The sequence below is a fragment of the Crotalus tigris genome, unplaced genomic scaffold, assembly GCF_016545835.1.
Source record: "Crotalus tigris isolate CLP2741 ecotype Arizona unplaced genomic scaffold, ASM1654583v1 scf7180000019031.1477733, whole genome shotgun sequence".
Taxonomy (NCBI): Eukaryota; Metazoa; Chordata; class Lepidosauria; order Squamata; family Viperidae; genus Crotalus; species Crotalus tigris.
The window spans coordinates 843,183-863,907 of NW_024097335.1; the positions used below are offsets into that span (position 1 = coordinate 843,183).

Consider the following 20,725-nt stretch of genomic DNA (forward strand, 5'->3'; position numbering starts at 1 on the left):
TGAGCTTCGTATAATCTTCTCAGCTACCCTTACCACTCTCTGTATGGACCATCTATCTCAGTGGTTCTCAACCTGTGGGTCGGGACCCCATTTGGGGTCGAACGACCATTTCACAGGGGTCGCCAAACAACGCAGTCCGCCATTTTTTCCCCCTTTTCCTTAGCTGTGCTACTCCCTTTTATTCTATTGGTTTTTGAAAGCCAATAGAATAGACTCTCTTGAATAAAGTCTACTTCTATTGGCTTTCAAAAGCCAATAGGAATTGTCCAGGCTGTCTCTGCCCTGCTGAGCCCGCCAAAAATCCCATTCTGCAAACGGTGCTGCACCAGTTGAGTAGTCCTCGACTTACGACCGGTTGAGTAGTCCTCAACTTACGACCGGTTGGAGGTCGCGGCATTAAAAAGGTTGAGAACCACTGATCTATCTGAAGCTCTGCTACCACCAAATCAAACAGGGATGTAGTTTGTTTAGACACTCTCCATCGTGCCTCTGTAAAAAGTGGCCAGGACAGAAGGAGAAAGAGGTGCTCTCCTCATCTGAGGTTGGTTTTCATGCTTCACTAAAGATGATGTATGAAGAGACCAAGTCAGATTGTTAGTTATCTGCACCCCCAGGTACTTAATACTGTTGACCACCTCCACAGCTGCAGCCTTGATACAAAGTGGAGTATGACTATGCCGGCTCTGATGACATTCATCAACAACCTTCCTCTTCTGGATCTGTCTGGAGATGCAGACTCAACCCAGAAAATGTGGTCTCATGAATATTCAAACATCAAACCACGAAGGACTTTCAAGATGACAACCAGAATCTTCAATTGCACCTTTCGGGAAAAAACTGAGCTGACTGATGATATTATAATGGAAAGGAATGTGAGAATGGCCTTGGGGAACATGGGAAGAAGGAAAAGATCAGATAAACGGAGGAGGAGCCCACAATGGAGTCACAGACAGAGAAACAAAGGTAGAAAGGGTCTGCCCTAACTTAGGTGGTAAAGACAGATGACGGGAGATTTCTACTTTCAAAGTCTTAACAAAAGATTCTGTAAATCTTTTTTACAGTGTTCCAATATCTAGCAGTATTCCAATATCTCAGGGGCTGCCATAAAGAAGAGGGAGTCAAGCTATTCTCCAAAGCCTGAAAAGCAGGACAAGAAGCAACGGATGGAAACTGATCAAGGAGAGAAGCAACCTAGAACTAAGGAGAAACTTCCTGACAGTTAGAACAATCAACCAGTGGAACAACCTGCCTCCAGAAGCGGTGAATGCTCCAACACTGGAAATTTTTAAGAAGAGACTGGACAGTCATTTGTCCGAAATGGTATAGGGTTTCCTGCCTGAGCAGGGGGTTGGACTAGATGACCTCCAAGGTTCCTCCCAACTTTATTAGTATAAATGTAGCCTTACAATAAAGTAGAATTAGCTCATCTGGTCCCGTTTCCTGTCTGGCCCTACAGGTAGTCCTCTACTTATGACCACTACTGAGCCCAATGTTTCTGTTGCTAAATGAGACAATTAAGTGAGTTTTGCCCCATTTTACAACTTTTCTTGCCAATGGTTAAGTGAAATCACTGCAATTGTTAATTTAGTCGTTGTTGTTGTTAGTTGCGAAGTCGTGTCCGACCCATCGCGGCCCCGTGGACAATGTTCCTCCAGGCCTTCCTGTCCTCTACCATCTTCTGGAGTCCATAATTTAGGAATACAGTTAAGTGAATCCGGTTTCTCCGTTGAGTTTGCTTCTCAAAAGGTCCCAAAAGGTGATCACAGGATCTTGGGACACTGCAACGATCGTAAATATGAACCAGTTGCCAGGCGTCTGAATTTTGGTCACATGACCGTGGGAATGCTGCAACGGTCGTGTGAAAATTGGTCGTCAGTCACTTTTTTCAGTGCTGCTGTAATTTCAAGCGGTCACTAAATGAACTGTTATAAGTCGAGAACTACTTGTAGAAAGGATCCACCTGTTCAGCTTCTGCTTATCACACAACCCTTAAGAAGAAGGTGTAGCTGTTTCCCCACCCATGTTTCTGCCTCCGATTCATATTTATGACGGCTGCAGTGTCCCGGGGTCATGTGATCCCCTTTTGGGAACTTCTGATAAGCAAAGTCAACGGGAGAAGCCAGATTCACTTAACAACTGTGTTACTAACTTAACCGCTGCAGTGATTCACTTAACAACTGTGGCAAGAAAGGCCATAAAATGGGGCAAAACTCACCTGTCTCACTTAGCAACAGAAATGTTGGCCTCCCTTGTGATCATAAATTGAGAACTACCTGGAGGAAAAAAATCTACATTCAGTCTATGCCAGGGGTTCTCAACCTTGGCAACTTTAAGACTTGTGGACTTCAATTCCCAGAATTCCTCAGCCAGCAAAGCTGGCTGAGGAATTCTGGGAGTTGAAGTCCACAAGTCTTAAAGTTGCCAAGGTTGAGAACCCCTGGTCTATGCTGTTAAAGACCCAGCAAATGTAGCCAGCAGAATTTGGCAATCCTCAATAAGAGCAATAAAGAGATTATTTACCAAGGGGATGAAGATGGCTCTTTTTTGTAAAACTAATAGCAAACGCCAGCCAATGTGACAAAACGAGAGGCTATTTTCATCGAGGGACTTTTGTTAAGGGCATTTATGGGAACTTAAAGGAACACATGCTTTACATCCCCACACAGCTGCAGATCTGATTCACCCAGTTTTCACACAACCTCGCACAGCTGTTTGCAGTGAGCAGCTGTCATTTCTACACAATTGCAGTGATGCATTAGGATAGATATTTACCACCTGCTATAACCACTGTCTAAGCAAGCCATCTTAAATATTATTGTAGACAGGAGGGGCTGGAAGCCAAATGTTCACAGTTTCTAGTTTTGCCCAATCCAGCCAGCACTGACCTTTGGGGATGCAATTGTGCCCTTATTTCTACTCAATCTAAACAGCCTGCTTCCATCTTTGAAAGGAATATTTTTAAAAGAAATTTCAAAAGAAATAGGAAGCATGGGTTTGTTTGTTTTTTTTAAAAAAATAGAAATAGAAATATTTAACTCTTCCTGCTCCCAACTCATGTGGCTAAAGAAAATCAGCTTCTCTCCAAAGCGGTTCTTAACCTTCAATCAGACCACTTTGAGAAAGAGTCCTTTCGGAATGAGATGGTCAGCAAATAAATTTAATAGCTAAATAAATAAAATAAGAGGGTCAATTACTGGCATGGAGAAAAGAGTTACATCTCCTTTTATACTTTACATCTGGATTAAGGAACCTCCCAGATAATACTAATGCACACACACCAGTCCCCATTTAATGACCAGTTGCTTAGTGAAACTTAGCATTACGACGGATATCCCCCCCCAAGATACTGAGGATCTGATTTTGAAGTTTTCTGATGGCTGCACACACACACACAGAGAGAGAGAGAGAGTGTCACATGGATTGCATTTTGGCTGCTTGGCAACCAGCCTGCATTTATAGCCATTTCAAGAGTCGAGCGGTCACGTGATCACAATTTTTGCCATTTTTTTACTGTTTTCCATTATTTACTTCTGGTTTCTGGTGAAAAAACACCCACCAGGAATCATGGATTTGTGAAATGACCACCAAATTTGCTTAAAAACTGCAGTGTTTGTTTAAGGACCATTGCATTCACTTAGCGACAATTGCAAAAAAAAGGTTGTAAAATTGGGCATGGTCACATGGTGGCTCGCTTAATGACTGCCATGACTTATGACCTTAATTCTGAACTCAAATAATGGTTGTAAGTCAAGGACTACCTGTATATACATACACTCACATACACATATGTATATGTGAAAACAGTTGGAAAGAGGACTTAACTTCTACCAGAATCCAGAATTAAAGTATCTTATACTGCCTCATTCTCTGTTTTAAAGCATCTAATTATGAGGATCTCATCAATTCTCTTACTAATTAGCTCTCCTATGTAATTGCTATTGATGGGAAAAGTTGTTCAGATCTGAGCTGCAAAAACTTGGAGTAGCTACAGAGAGATTCTGAATGTCTTAAATCCTTGTGTCCATCTTAGAGGCACCATGTGACCAGACTCAATTTTACAACTGTTATTTATACACTAGTCAGAAAGCAAGTCACCATTTTCATTAAGTGAATCATGGTCGTTAAGCAAAGCCAGCATATCTAATGGGCATTATTTTTTGCTGTTTTTTGCTGAAAAGTCCATTGTGGTGTCCATTGTAATTTCAAACGTTCATTAAGTGACTGGTTGTAAGTCAAAGACTATTTATTGACCTGATTTTTCTTGCATCGCTTGCAGGGTTTCTGTTATTTATATTATTACGCCCTTCCTTGTTTTTGGAATTACCGTGAACAATTTTCAAGCATCTTCTGTGTGTTACCACTTCAGATATTTAGATGGAGCTATCATATCTCCTCTCATTCATATTTCCTTAGTTCCATCCATCACTCCTCCTAAAATTTAGTTTCAAGTCAATAAATTCTCCTCATGATCACAATTCTCCTCATGATTGCAAATTCTCCTCATAATCGCAAATTCTCCTCATGATCGCAAATTCTCCTCATGATCACAAATTCTTCTCATGATCAATCTCTGCATCTGTCTGAGCTTCCCTCATGTATCTAAAAGATGCTATCCAGGATTGAACATAAAGGAACAATGGCCCACAGAGATTTAAGGAATACCTTAAATCCTGAGCTACAAATATTGCTACTCCTCAACAGTTCGTTTAGTGACTGCTCAAAGTTACCACAGCACCAAAAAAGTGAATTATGACCATTTTTCATGCTTACGACCATTGCAGCATCCCCATGGTCACATGTTCAAAATTCAGACACTTGACAACTGACTCGTATTTATGACGGTGGCAGTGTCCCAGGGTCACCTGAACCCCTTTTGCGACCTTCTGACAAACAAAATCAATGAGGAAGCCAGATTCACTTAACAACCGGCTGTTACTAACTTCACAACTGCAGTGATTCACTTAATAACTGTGGCAAGAAAGGTTGTAAAATGAGGCAAAACTCAGTTAACTACTGTCTTGCTTAGCGAGAGAGATTTTGGGCTCAATTGTGGTCATATGTCAAGGACTTCCTGTATTCTCCTTTATTAGTATTTAAGTATATTTCTGGCCTTTTAATGTCCCTGCAAACCAAAATAAATTATCTATTTTATAAGGAATTTTCTCAGGTGTTTAAATGGGAAAGGGATACAGATAAGCCTTGACTTATGTGTTAGGGGAGCCTGCCCATTACATGAATCATGATTGTCGTAAAGGCGGCTCACCCACATGATGACCCAATTTTACAATATCGTTTGTGGTTATTGTAAATCACGGTCATAAAGTGAACCCACTACTTGCTCCAGGTTGATTTCGCTGAAAACCAGAAATAAATGCCGGGTTTTAGCAAAAAAGTGTAGATAACCATTTTTTTCCCACTGTGCCTTTCAACAAAGCTGTTTGTAACATCATGAAATATGTCTTTAAAATAAAACAGCAGTAAAGAGAGACTGTTAAAGCTTCAGCACTGCTCCAAATGATATCAGTCTTCTCAGGCTTCCAGAATGAATGGATCTGTCTTTCATGAGTGGGAGGGCCAAGCAGAGAAGATTTCTGCCTCCCCCCCCCATTTTCTTTCCTATCTCCAGCTGCACTGGGCCACAAAATACGCACAATTTTTTTCCCCCACCTTAGGTCCTCTCCAAGACACGTCTCATTTCCTCCTCCTTTAAAAAAGCAATTCATTTGCTTTGAATGACAGGGAGTCCCCAACTTACAGCCACTCGTTTAGCGACCATTTGAAGTTGACTGACTTATGACCGATCCTATCAATTGTCCAGTTGGCATTTCCAGAAGCAGAAACTCCTGGGACATGCTTTTATCAAGAGTATAATACTTTACTGAAAATTTAAATTGGCACAGAAGAAGCGAAACCAGCTCAGGTTTTCCCGCTCAAAGGCTTGCTTAGTTAAACAATAGACTCCCTCGCCCCCCACCCACTGAGTGTTCGTATTGTCCAATACTTCTTCTTGTTATGGGAACAGTCCACTTCTCCATCAAGCACCCTTGTTAGTGACCTTTGCATTCTTGCAGGCTCTCAGAGATTGCCTCGGTTGCCTAGATACCATCCCTCCCACCTTTGCATTCCATTCCACAATCTCCACTCTAATTATTTTTTTGTCACGCTATGAGCCAGGGAGAAGATGTAGGCGAAAGGGCGAATCAGTCTTGACAGATCCTTGCACCTACGACCACTCCAGCACAGTGGTCAGTCATGTGATCAAAATTTGGTGGCTTGGCAACCGGCATATATTTATGACAGTTGCAGCATCCTAGGGTCAAGTGATCACCATTTGCAACCTTCCCAGCTCACTTTTGACAAAGTCAACAGGGAAGCCAGATTTTGCTTAAGGACCACATGATTCATTTAACAATGGCGGTGATTTGCTTAACGACCGGGCCAAAAAAGGTCATAAAATCAGTTACAACTCATTTAATAAATGCTTTGCTTAGCAATGTACACATTGCTCCCATGTGTGGTCATACACTGAGGATTATCTGTTCAGGCTACAGTTTATCTCATTGCCCAAGTCTTTGCAGGTAGTCCTCGACTTACAACAGTTCATTTAGTGACTGAAGTTACAACAGCACTGAGAAAAGTGACTTATAACTCTTTTTCACACTTAACGACCGTTGCAGCATCCCCAGGGTCACATGATCAACATTCAGATGTTTGGCAACTGGCATGTGTTTATGATGGTTTGTAGTGTCCCGGGGTCATGTGATCACTTTGTGTGACTTTCTGACAAGCAAAGTCGATGGGAAAGCCAACCGTGATACTAACTTAACTGCAATGATTCACTTAACAATGGGGCAAGAAAGTCGTAAAATGAGGCAAAACTTATTTAGCACCAGAAACTTTGGGCTCAATTGTCGTATGTTGAGGACTAGCTCTATTTATTTTAATCTTTTAAACAAGGACATGGCAGAGGAGGCAGAATGGACTAATACAAACTCAAGATTAATCAATTAATTAATCAACTCATCACATTTATATAGCTGCATCCATGTCACCGCTATTGCATCCTTTTTCTGTACATCGTAAAGGGAAGAGGCTTTCATCACGTAATCGCAACCGCCAACTTGATTTTTTTTACTCCTCTCACACGGACGTTTCTGCTTTCCAACCTTCCTCAGAAATTAATCTAGGAAGAAGATCTGATCTAAAATGGTACTGGAAATTCTTAATATAAATAGAAGCATTAAGGGCATCTTCATTCATTAGAAACCTGCTGCATGCAGAATAACAGAATAGCAAACTTGGAAGGGACCTTGGAGGTCATCTAGTCCAACCCCCTGCTCAAGCAGGAAACCCCATACCATTTCAGACAAGTTGCTGTCTACCCTCTTCTTAAAAACCTCCAGTGTTGGAGCATTCATTGCTTCTGGAGGAAATCTAGAATCCTTCCACTGATTAATTGTTCTAACTGTTAGGAAGTTTCTCCTCAGTTCTAGGTTGCTTCTCTCCTTGATTAGTTTCCATCCATTGCTTCTTTTCCTGCCTTCAGGCGCTTTGGAGAATAGCTTGACTCCCTCTTCTTTGGGGCAGCCCCTGAGATATTGGAATGCTGCTATCATGTCCCCCCTCGTCCTTCTCTTCATTAAACTAGACGTACCCAATTCCAGCAACTGTTCCTTATATGCTTTAGCCTCCAGTCCCCTAATCATCTTTGTTGCTCTTGTCTGTATTCTTTCTAGTGTCTCAACATCTTTTTTATATCGTGGGGACCAGAATTTATTTTATTTATTTATTTATTTATGAGACTTATATACCGCTTTAAGTGCAAGCACTCTCTAAGCGGTGTATACCAGTAAGCAATGTATATATATATTTACATTGCCCCCAACAATCTGGGTCCTCATTTTACCTACCTCGGAAGGATGGAAGGCTGAGTCAACCTTGAGCCGGTGAGATTTGAACTGCTGACCTGCTGAACACAGTCAGCTAAAGTGGCCTGCAGTACTGTGTGGTCTTACTAAGGCCTCGTAAAGTGGTGTTAACACATCCCATGATGTTGATTGTATCTCTCTATTAATGCAGCCTAGGATCGCACTGGCTTTTTTGACAACTGCAGCCATTGTGTTGATATGATTGACTGACTGATTGATTGATTGATTGCTTATATGCCATCAATTTGTTTTTCAACTCCTAGCAATCCCATAGCATCAATATTTTTCAGACTTGACAACTTGAAGATATATGAACTTCAACTCCCAGAATTTCCCAGCCAGCATGCTGGGAACTGAAGTACATACCTCTTCAAGTTGTCAAGAGTGAAAAATACTGATTTAAATCTTCCATATCACTCTAAGCTGTTTTTGACTGATTTTTTCCCCCCTAAGCTTAATGAAAACTATGCATCCCGTAAGTTTCATTTAAGCATCCAGTGTGAACCACAAGTACAGATAGTCCCTAACTAACAACAGTTCATTTAGTGATTGTTCAAAGTTACAAAAGCACTGAAACCAGTAATGACCATTTTTCACACTTATGACCGCTGTAGCATCCCCGTGGTCATGTGATCAAAATTCGGACGCTTGGCAACCGGCTCATATTTATGACAGTTGCAGTGTCCCGGGATCTTGACATCCCCTTTTGTGACCTTCTGACGAACAAAGTCAATGTGCAAGGCAAATTCACTTAACAATTGTGTTAATAATTTAACAACTGCAGGGATTCTCTTAAGGAGTTGTAGCAAAAAAGGTCGTACAATAGGGCCAAATTCACTTAACAAGTGTCTCACTTAGCAAATAAATTTTGGACTTAATTGTGGTCTGTCTGTTGAGGACTGTCTACACTCCACAGCGAATTCTCAACAATCATACCGTGTATGATTGACGGAGCAGAAGACATTCAGTAATTATAATAATAATGGTAAGAAAAATATTATACACCCAGCTATAATATCTCTCTCTCTCTCTCTCTCTCTCTCTCTCTCTCTCTCCCTCTTTCTCTTTCCCCCCTCTCTTTCTCTCTCTCTCTTTTTTCTTTCTCTCTCTCTCTTTCTTTCTCTCTCTCTTTCTCTCTCTTTCTCTCTCTCTCTTCCTCTCTCTCCCACTCTCTCTCTTCCTCTCTTCCTCTCTCTCTCCCACTCTATCTCTCTCCCTCTCTCTCTTTCTCTTCCCCCTCTCTTTCTCTTTCTGTCTTTCTGTCTGTCTCTCTCTCTCTCTCTCTCTTTCTCTCTCTCTCTCACTCTCACTCGCTCTCTCTGTCTCTCTTTCTCTGTCTCTCTCTCTTTCTCTGTCTCTCTCTCTCTTTCTCTGTCTCTCTCTCTCTCTGTCTCTCTCTCTCTCCAGGGTTCTTATTCCTTTGCCTTTGACATTCACGTTGGTTTCAGATCTGATTTCTCTCCTGACCCCCCAAAGCTAGCCTTGCCCAATTCTGTGTTTGCTGAGTGGAGTCAGAAATCAAATTTAGACACTTACAGTGAACCAAAACTTCCCGGGTTTCCATGGAAATGTTTGGAAGACACAGCTCCAAGCTAACCAGGCTGCTAAACGCGGATCCCTTTCGTTAGTCGAGAGTCTAATTCTCTCCCCCTTTGCCCTCCCCACCTCCTCCCCAAACTGCCTCTGACATGTGCACACCAGCTCTCCAGGGAGCCTTCCTCACTGTGGAGCGTGCCTCCATGACAGCTGACATCCTGTTCCACTTTGCTGTCTTGTTTCGGAGCTTCAGTGGACGTGTTGAACAGTGCTCAAGAAAGAAAGTGTGCATGTGAACATCGGTGGCTATTTATAATTCCCTTCCCTAGTCTAAAGTAGATTTCTCATCGAAACAAAAAAACAAACCAGCCACAGAAAGTTGCATTAGAACTATCACTTGGGAGCTACAACTGATCCAAAATGTTGTTGGCACAAGCAGCGATGGACACTGTTTTTGTGTGAGCAAGACTGGTGGCTAGAGGGCTTCTCTGGATGCAATTCAAGGTGCTGGTGGTCACTGAGGAAGCCCTCCGTGGCCTAGGTTATTTGAGGAACTGCTTACGTTGGATTGTTTCCCCCCATCTGCTAAGATCAAACAGGGTGGGTGGGCTCCAAGTCTCCTCAATTATACGGGGTGCTCTACTGGCACCTAGGAAAAATGTCTTCTCTCTTGGGGTGCCTCTGGAATAGCATCCCCATCCAAGAATCTGTAGGGTTCCCACCCTGATGATATTCTGAAGGTCTGCAAAACCAAGCTATTCTTTCAGACCCTGGATTAGTGTGGATCATTTTTCTAGATAGATAGATGATAGACAATAAGTAGAGAGCTAGATAGGTAGAATATAGATAGGCTACTATAGATAAGTAGCTAGGTAGATAGCTAGGTAGGAAGATGATAGTTAAGTAGGTAGGTAGCTAAGTAGATAAATAGATGAAAGGTAGATAACAGGGTAGATAAATGATAGACAGAAAGACAGACAGACAGATAAATGACTGACAGGAAGAGATAATTATATAACTAGCTTGGTAGATTATAAGTAGATTGTGGTAGGTAGGTTAGTTGTTTGATGATAGATGATTAGATGGATGGATGGATGGATGGATGGATGGATAAATGGATAAATAAGACTATAGATAAACAGACAAATAGATAGATTATAGATAGATAGATAGATACAGACAGACAGACAGACAGACAGACTATAGATAGACAGATAGATAGATTATAGACACAGATGGATAGATAGATAGATAGATAGATAGATAGATAGATAGATAGATAGATAGATAGATAGATAGACTATAGATAGACAAAGATAGATAGGTAGATAGATTATAGACCAGTGGTTCTCAACCTGTGGGTCGGGACCCCATTTGGGGTCGAACGACCATTTCACGGGGGTCGCCAAACCACGCCGTCCGCCATTTTTTCCCTTTTCCCTAGCTGTCCTACTCCCTCTTATTGGTGGCCACACCCACTTGGGGGTCACCACAACATGGGGAACTGCATTATGGGGTCACGGCATTAGAAAGTTTGAGAACCACTGTTATAGACAGACAGACAAATATATAGATTATAGACAGACAGACAGATAGATTATAGACAACACAGATAGATAGATAGATAGATAGATAGATAGATAGATAGATAGATAGATAGATAGACAGATAAGATAGATAGATTATAGACAGATAGACAGACTAGATAGTGAGTATAGCTAGGTAAGTAGTTGATAGGTAACTAGGTAAGTAGGTACAAAGTAGGTAAGTAGGCATGTAAATGGGTAGATAGATGGTAGGTAGGTACCGTGTTTCTCCAAAAATAAGACTGGGTCTTATATTAATTTTTGCTCCAAAAGACGCATTAGGGCTTATTTTCTGGTTAGGGTTTATATTCGGGAAAATATGGCACTAAATGCATCTATCTGGATGACCATCTTAACTGGGGCTTATTTTTGGGGTGGGGCTTATATTACGAGCGTCCTGAAAAATCGTGTTAGGGCTTATTTTCCAGTTGGTCTTATTTTCGGGGAAACACGGTAGATACACAGGCAAATGCATAGTGTCTTCTTGGATCCATTCTTGAAAACCTTTTATTCCCTACATCTAGCTAACCTTTGGAAGGTCAGAGAGACAGGCCAAGGTGCTAATGTGGGGAGATGTGTGTTCACTTTCCTTAGTTCTATCATTTATAGCCAGAAAATGGCAGACCAATCTCTTACCATGAGCTGAGCTGTTGTCGTATTTTCCCCTTCCACTCAACTGACAAGAAGAATGATAAAATGATGGATTTTAATTTTTCACCATCAGGGACTGGATAAGAAGGTGTCACATCCACAGGAAAGACCACAGAAGGCCTTCTACAAAAGATCTACCTGTCTTCAAAGATGTGTCCGTAGAAGGAAAAGTAATTAGTGTTTCATCTGATTTGAAGGCAAAAATAATTGACTAATTAGAGACTGGAGAACCCATCAGATAGAACACCTGGGCCATATTGTTGCCAAAGCTGAAGAACAGAGATGAATGCAGACACCATTTCTTAGAAAGGTTTCATTACTATTCCATTTAAGCACAGAAGACAAACATCTTAAGATTACTCACCAGGAGATCGAAAAAGAGGACCTAGAACCATGGTGGCGAACCTATGGCACGTGTCCCATAAGTGGCACGCAGAGCCCTCTCTGTGGGCACGCGTGCCGTCGCCCCAGTCCTAGACCTTCAGCTGGGTTTTATAAAAATCTTTTTGTTTTAGGTCTCCACCGCCGTGTGCAAAAAAAAAAAAGGTTCAATCAATCAATCAATCTCAACTTCTCGTGGGAAAAAAAGATCTCACAAAGTTGGAATTGATTGATTGAACTTTTTAGTCCCACCCAGTCTGCTGTTACCGCCGCAGCCACGCCCACCATATGAGCCATGCCCACCCAATGGGCCACACCCAACTGGCACCAGACAATACATAAGTGGGTTTTCGGTTGCAGTTTGGGCACTCGGTCTCTAAAAGGTTCGCCATCACTGACCTAGAATATCAAACTCTTATGTCCACAGTGGATACTTATCTCCTTTGTGCTCTGGAGGGACAAAGACAGAGTTGGGCTGAAGAAAGGAGGATCTTAAAAAATGTCTGCAGAGGGAAAGAGATGTGCCAGATTAACAGAAAGAAGCAGAACTACATTAGTATGTAGTTAGACTCACCCCTGAAAACATAACATGATAAACAAAACTGAAAACATAACATAGATCTTGCAGGATCCAATCTGGGTAGGTCACCAGGACTAGAGGTTTAGTCTTACAAGCTTTTGGACTTGTTCTGGAGCCCATCATTAGGGAACTTCTCTCTCACTGACCCAGTTTGGATCCTGCAACATTATCCTGGGACACGTATGTTTGCCTTCACTCATAACATAGACGTGTCCAATCTTAATACTGTCTGGGGTCATTAGTCTTCAAGCTAGCGGGTTTCTAGGTGTATTTGAGGCCCATCAGGTTGGGGTGGCATGGTGGCTAAGTGGTTAAGACGCTGGGCTTGTCGGCTAGAAAGCTGACAACCCAGTTGTCAGACCTGCCCCAGCTAGGTCCCTAGGAAAGAAAGATCCTCAACTCCATTTGGTTCCTTTACTAAGGATAAGTGGTTGCAGCAAAAGCAAGGCTAGAACTGAAGTTCCCGCATAAAGAGTTACAGATTTTCCCCTTCTCTTCAGCTCTCCCAACTTGACCGGTCGGTCTCCATGCAATGGCATGCCATATAAGTGTTTTGGGAACAGCTCATATGTTTGGTACCACTTGATGCAGTTCGCATTTATTTATTTATTTATTTATAAAATGTATATGCCGCCCAATCTCTAGGGACTCAGAGCAGCGTACAAAATTAAAACAACTATAACAATTAAAAATGAATACATTCACACAGCATGTCCCAATCGAATCCCGCCCCCCCACCCGAGGACATCAATCCCAGACCTGCCAGAACAGGAGAGTTTTAATAGCTTTCTTGAAGGCCGGCAAGGTGGGAGTAGTTCGAATCTCGAGGGGAAGTTGATTCCACCACGTCGGAGCCACCACAGAAAAGGCCCTTCCCCGAGGGCCCGCCAACTGACATTGTCTGGCCAACGGGACCTGAAGGAGGCCCAATCTGTGGGACCTCACTGGTCTCTGGGAACTATGCGGCAGTATGCGGTCCTGTAAGTAACCTGGTCCTAAGCCATGAAGGGCTTTAAAGGTGACAACCAACACCTTGAATTGTATCCGGAGACCCACAGGAAGCCAGTGCATCTCGCGGAGGATAGATGACACGTGGGTGTACCTTGGTGCACCCACAATCACTCTCGCGGTTGCATTCTGAACCAACTGCAGCCTCTGAACATTCTTCAAGGGTAGCCCCATGTAGAGCGCATTACAGTAATCCAGTCTTGAGGTGACAAGGGCATGAGTAACTGTGAGTAGAGCCTCCCGGTCCAAATAAGGCCGCAAATGGTGCACCAGGCAAACCTGGGCAAAGGTCCCTCTGGCCACAGCCGATAGATGTTGTTCCAAATTTAGCTGTGAGTCCAGGAGGACACCCAAGTTGCGTGCCTGCCTCCCAGATTCAGTGGCCTTGAGGACTGGAATAGGCCAGTTCTCACACTTCTGGCTTCCACTCCCTCCTTGCTCATCTGTACTCTCTACATGCCAATGGCCTCCTTCGTCTCCTCTGCCCCTCACCATTTATGGCAGGATGCCAGCAAAGTGCAAAGCTGAAGATGGCAGATCTGACACCAGGTTCAAGACCCAAACACTGTGCTCCCATTCCTTGCCCCAGCTCCTATGAACCTAGCAATTCAAAAGCATGCAAATGCAAGTAAATAAATAGGTACCACTCCGTGGTGCGATTCAGCCGGTTCGCAGAGGTTTGGGAGAACCGTTAGCTAAATATACCTGAATTCGGAGAACCGGCTGGCTTCTGGAAGTCCAGTCTAGGCCTCGGAGGCTTCCCAGGCCTAGAACGGTCCACCGGAAGTGCATTGATGCCACTTCCGGAAGTCCGTTCTAGGCATCGGAGGCCCAGGCCTGCATCACATAATAGAACCGGTTGTTCAGGTATTTGAATCCCACCACTGGTACCGCTTCCGTGGGATGGTAAACAGCTCTCCCTGACATCATGCTGGCCATCACAAAAAAATGTCTTTGGACAGCACTGGCTCAATGGCTCTGAAACAGACATGAGCATCGCCCTCTTTAGTCAGACATGACTAGCAGAATAAAATTCTAAGGGATACTACCATCACCAAATTGGTGAGATTTTGTTTTCTTCTGTCTTACTTAAAGCCTTAAATACAGATGTTTAGACCTCCAATACATGCTGGCAGTTGTCCCTGTTAATCAGGAATATCCTATTTTCCCAAAGGATGAGGGAGAAACAGATCTGAAAGCATTTTGATAGGGCTAATGGGGAAAACTAATGGTTCCACAGTGGCCGGATCAGCCATGTATTACTAAGCAATGTGGAATTATAAATATTATTTTTCATTCAATTTCGTCCCCATTAAAAGGCACAAGACAGCTGGCAACTGAAGGCTGGGGGCCAAATCCTTTTTACCTATCTCCAGGGGGCTGTTTGACTTGATCTGCTCTGATTACAGGGCCAGGCTATTAACTCACAGCATAAAGGGCTGCATGCAAAAAAAAGAGTATGCAATTGAGGCATGGAGCAGTTTTTCCTTTTGCAAAACGCATCTTGCACCGATTGGATTGACGGATTGATTGATGACTCTGGAGTGGCACATCAGCTCAAGCCACTGGGACCCATGTCCAATATTTTTTTCTAACTTCCAAAATTTAACCACAAGTGATCAAGACGAAGATGATAGAAACAACTACTTTTTTGCACAGCTGCTCTATTCACACATAAAAGCTAGTTACTGAATTATCTATGGTTTGGTTTCACACTGTGGGAAGTCAGCCCCCCAGAGAAGGAAATATTAAAAGGGCAGGAAAATATATTTCCTCAAAGGATCTTGAAGAGGCAGGAAAGCATGCCCAGTTTTCTTAATAGCCCCAAGTCTCCCTCCCCAAGCAGGAACCAATTCTATATAGAGATGCAGATGTAAATCCAGGGAGCTAGGAGATTAAGAAGACAAAGACCTAAAACCTACATACCCCATCCAAACTCTAAGAGTCATCAGCCTCAGGGAAGCAGGATATGACCTTTGGACATAATAAGATTGACCCAACACCATCAAAATACCAAAAAGGTACACTCAGACTCAGGTCAAAGTTCATGCCACAGGAACAACTTCAAAACAAAAGGCTTCAGAGGGTATAAAAACCTACTCCCTACATGTGTTCAGCCCTTTTTTTCTCTTGCTGCCAGAACCATCTTCCTGTCTGTCTCTCCTCTCCAATAAACTACAACCTTCTTCCCAAAGCAGTTGCTATGTTTATTCCCAGCTTGGATGAACCACGATGAAGACTTTTCTTTCAACAACACATTACAACAAAGCAGAAACTAAACAAATAGGCCTGGATGCATATAACCCAGAAATCAAGCTAAACCAAAATTAAGATTGGTTGAAAATCAGTGTAGTTTAGTAGCTAAGCTATTTGCTTAGGACTGAGGAGACACAGAATCAAGTCCAAATCTTCTCTGTTTCTTTCTTAACACTTTATCACTTACTTAAAATTTCCCTTTTTTAAAGGTCTCTGGAAATTCTCAGTCATCCTGGTCATGGTTGTCTCAAAGGTGCTTGTTTCTTCAAAAGGCAACTAGACTGTTTTGGGTTTTTTTCCCTAGAGGAAGAAGAAATTTCGCTTCTCATCCAAGAAGCTTCTTCAGTTTTGACTGAATGGTGGAGAATGGAAGGATTTGTTGGAAGTCAGCACCCACCCACTCTCCTAGAGAAGGAAATATTTTGGGGGGATATTAAAAAGGACAGAATATTATATTTCCCCAAAGGAATAATGAAAATCCTAGGCAAAGACAGCCCCAAGTCTCCCTTCCCCAAGCAGAAACCAAACAGGCCAGCTTTTAGAAATGCAGATTTGATAATCCTTTCAGGAAGACTGTAGCCAGGAAGCTTGGAGCTGATGGGATTAGAAAGACAAAGATCCCTAGAACCAACAAACTTTCACCCAAAAAAATCCAACACAGGACATAGCCATCAGCTACAGCCCCAGGAAAGCAGGATATGATCTTTATGACATAATAGGATTAACCCAGCACCATCAGAATACCAAAAGAACATGCTCAGAACCTCAGGTCAAAGTTCATGCCACAGGAACAGGAAACAGCTCCAAAGACCCCAAGAACGTATAAAAACCCACCACTCCTAGCTACATGTGGTCAGCTTTCCCAGAGCCACCTTTTTGTCTGGCTCTGCTCTTCAATAAACTGCAATCTTCTTTCTAAAGCAGTCTCCATTTTGTTTATTCCCTGCTTGGACTGGACCCTGATGAAGATTTTTCTTTCAACAGATTCATGTTCCTTGCAGTCATCTGGTCACTGGCACTCTCTCTGAGAGCTATTGAGGCCACTTGGGGGTTAATCTGTGCCCTCAAGGTCTCCTGAGTCAGAGTGCAAATGGCTGTGGAATTTTCTTGAAGTTGCTGAAAGGACTGTGTAGTAGATAGGAGATAGGTCGTATTACTTTGTGTTTCCTTTTCTAACTTTTTTCTTTCATATCTGTATTGTTCTTATTCATTAAACTTTTCTTTAATAACCATAATTATACACACAGAGAGACAGATGCAAACACATATAGTCAAGATAGCAGGCCCGACCATGTGATGGAAGCTCCATCTCACAGCTGCTATCAATTCAAGAGCTAATATAGGGAAACATTTAATGCTTTGTTGAACCATTTCTTTTAAAACAGGGAGAAGCTCAAAGAAAAGAAAAGAAAAGAAAACGGAGGATAAACATTACACGATGCTGTCTTTCTTTCCAAGAGTATGGACATGGTTTTCCACTCTCATTTTCTAGGATGCAACCATCAGCAACCAAATCAAGCATCTGCCACATAACCTCCCAGACTTATGATAAGATGAGATGAGATAGGATGGGATGGGATGGGATAGATGAGATGAGGATTGGATAGGATAGGATAGGATAGGATAGGATGAGAAGTTACAGATTACCATATTGGTTTTCTTTTTAATTTGAACAATGTATACTGCCCAGTCATTTGCTTGTGAAATAGGCAGCTATACAAGTAGGATAAACAAAATTAAATTAAAAAAAAATAAGCAAAAGCAAGTTGGAACAGCACCAGTAAAATAGATGCAAGGGGAATGCTCAGTATTGTAACTTTGCTGGATGCAATCATCAATTTAGAGAGAGGGGGGAAGGGAGAGAGAGAGGAGAGAAGAGAGGGAGAGAAGAGAGAGAGAAAGAGAGGGAGAGAGGGGGGAGAGGAGAAAGAAAGAGAGGGGGAGAGAGAGGAGAGAGAGAGGGAGGGAGAGACAGGGAGGGAGGGAGGGGGAGAGGGAGGGAGAGGGGGAGGGAGAAGGAGAGGGGGAGAGATAGAGAGAGAGAGAGAGAGGGAGAGAGGGGGAGAGAGAGAGAGAGAGAGAGAAGAGCAACAAAGATGATTAGGGGACGAGAGGCGAAAACCTATGAAGAGCGGTTGCTGGAATTGGGTATCTCTAGTTTAATGAAGAGAAGGACGAGGGATGACATGATAGCAGAGTTCCAGTATCTCAGGGGTTGCTACAAAGAAGAGGGAGTCCAGCTATTCTCCAAAGCGCCTGAAGGCAGGACAAGAAGGAACGGATGGAAACTAACCAAGGAGAGAAGCAACCTAGAACTAAGGAGAAACTTCCTGACAGCTAGAACAATTAATCAGTGGAACAACCTGCCTCCAGAAGTTGTGAATGCTCCAACATTGGAGGTTTTCAAGAAAAGATTGGACAGCCACTTGTCTGAAATGATACAGGCTCTCCTGCTTGAGCAGGGGGTTGGACTAGCAGACCTCCAAGGTCCCTTCCAACTCTCTTATTCTGTTATGACCACCAAGCTCCATTACGGTTGTAAGACAAGGACTATGTCTGCTCCTTTCCACACACACCAATTTCCAAAAACCTCATGAAGGCTACACACACACACAAAGAGATTTTCTCCACAGAAACCTAATTCCTTTTCCACTCCTCACATTTTTCTAAGCCGTCAAACATCATTTCCAGGCGAAGCCAATTTGGATGTGCTTTACCAGGTTTTATTTGTGGTCTGCAAAAATTTCCCAAGCATAAACAAACAGGAAAGCAATTTTCTCTGTCAAGATTTGTTCTCTGCCTTGATAATGCTTTTATTTACTCTAGAGGGAACTGGTGGTGCTTTATAGTCTTTGGAAAGGTGTAAGGCTATCGACAAGGCAAAAAAAAGAAAGAAAGAAAGAAAAAAGAGGTTTGGAAATTAATGCAGCACGTACAAATGTTACAACCTAGAAGAAAATTCACAGGATAAATTCATTTCATCAAACAGAAAAGTGCTCGTTTTTGTGCGTGCAGCTATGTGTATTGTTGGCAAGAGTTCCCATGCGCCAGATGAGAAAATCCCCCCTTTTCTGAATGTGGATTATGTAGTCCTGCAAACCTCAGATAAAGGCCTGTTTTCAACCCCAAATTCATGTCCATTTCTACTCACCTCCAGAAATTGGATTGGCATAACATTTATGATAGCCGTGTTCCAATATCTCAGGGGCTGCCACAAAGAAGAGGGAGTCAAGCTATTCTCCAAAGCACCTGAAGGCAGGACAAGAAACGGATGGAAACTAACCAAGGAGAGAAGCAACCTAGAACTAAGGAGAAACTTCCTGACAGTTAGAAAAATTAACCAGTGGAACAACCTGCCTCCAGAAGCGGTGAATGCTCCAACACTGGAAGTTTTTAAGAAGAGACTGGATAGCCATTTGTCCAAAACGGTATAGGGTTTCCTGCCTGAGCAGGGGGTTGGACTCGATGACATCCAAGGTAACTTCCAGCTTTATTATTATCGATCATCGCACAGTCAGCCAGATGTTCAGACTGGATTTGGCATTTTGTCTACCTATCGAGTCCTCACCCAGGACCTGGGATAGGCAGATGTGGATGTTTGATGGTATTACAGATATCGTCGCAGGATGGAAGCAGTTCCTAATAAGGCTGCCTTTTGCAATTGACTAATAGCGAATTTGTCAATGCCAATGGTGTTCAAGTGGTGCTCCAGTTGTTTTGGGATTGCACCCAAGGAGCCTATGACTATTGGTACTACCCTTGCTTGCTTTTGCCACAGTCTTTCTATTTTTATTTGTAGGTCTTTGTATTTTGTTATCTTCTCCAGTTCTTTCTCGTCTATTCTGCTGTCTCCAGGCACTGCCACGTCCACTATCCAGACTTTTTTTGTCTTTCTTATCGACAATTGTTAAGTCTGGGGTGTTATGTTGCAGGTGCTTGTCTGTTTGAATTCTGAAGTCCCAGAGCAGTTTAATTTTATCATTTTCTATGACTTTCTCTATTTTATGATCCCACCCAGTTTTTGCTTACAGGCAAATGATATTTTTTGCAGATCTTCCAATGCACCATTGTTGCTACTTTGTCATGCCGCTGCTTGTCATCAGTTTGTGCAATCTTCTTGCAACAGCTTACCAAGTGGTCCACTGTTTCTTCAGCTTCTTTGCATAGGCGGCACTTACTGTCTTTTTCTGTCTTCTCAATTTTGACTTTGTATGCATTTGTCCTTAAGGCTTGGTCTTGTGTAGCCAGAATTAGTCCCTCGGTCTCTTTCTTCAATTTTCCTGCTCTTAGCCATTGCCAGGTTTTATTGTTATCTGCTTTCCCAGCTATTTTTTTCATGGATTGGCCATGTAGTGCTTTGTCTTCCCATGCCTCTATTCTGTTCTTCATTTGGTCTTTCTTGAAGGCCAGTTTGGTCTCTCCAGTAGTTAGTAAGCCTTCCTGATATACTAATTTCAGTGCATCTTCATCATTGTTCTTCAGATATTCTTCCAAAGCCATTTTTTCTTCTTCAACCATCTGATGTACTTGTAGCATTCCATGCCCACCTATTTGCCCTGGTAGATAAAGTCTATCAATGTCACTGCGTGGATGAAGGGCATGATTCATTGTCATTATTTTTCTGGTCTGCCTATCCATTGCTTTTAGTTCTGTTTGAGTCCAGTCCACTATTCAGCTGTGTACCTAATGACTGGAATTGCCCAGGTGTTGATTGCCTTTATGGTATTTCCTCCATTGAGTTTGGACTTTAAGATCTTCTTCACTCTCTTGATGTATTCACCTCTAATCTTTTTCTTGAC

General features: G+C 42.5%; 1 protein-coding gene across 10 annotated transcripts in view; it reads right to left on the reverse strand.

The window, feature by feature from the left end:
- LOC120314980 (disks large homolog 2-like) overlaps positions 1-20,725 on the reverse strand; it is an 899,194-nt gene that overhangs the window by 804,828 nt on the left and 73,641 nt on the right. Inside the window, exon 1 of one of the 10 annotated variants that reach the window (XM_039358597.1) lies at positions 9,465-9,518. The exons of the other annotated variants lie outside the window; for them this stretch is intronic. Coding sequence (XP_039214531.1) covers positions 9,465-9,492 — 28 coding nt within the window. The 5' untranslated portion in view covers positions 9,493-9,518. Of the gene's footprint in view, positions 1-9,464; positions 9,519-20,725 lie in introns of those variants that run through there. 10 annotated transcript variants of the gene reach the window in all.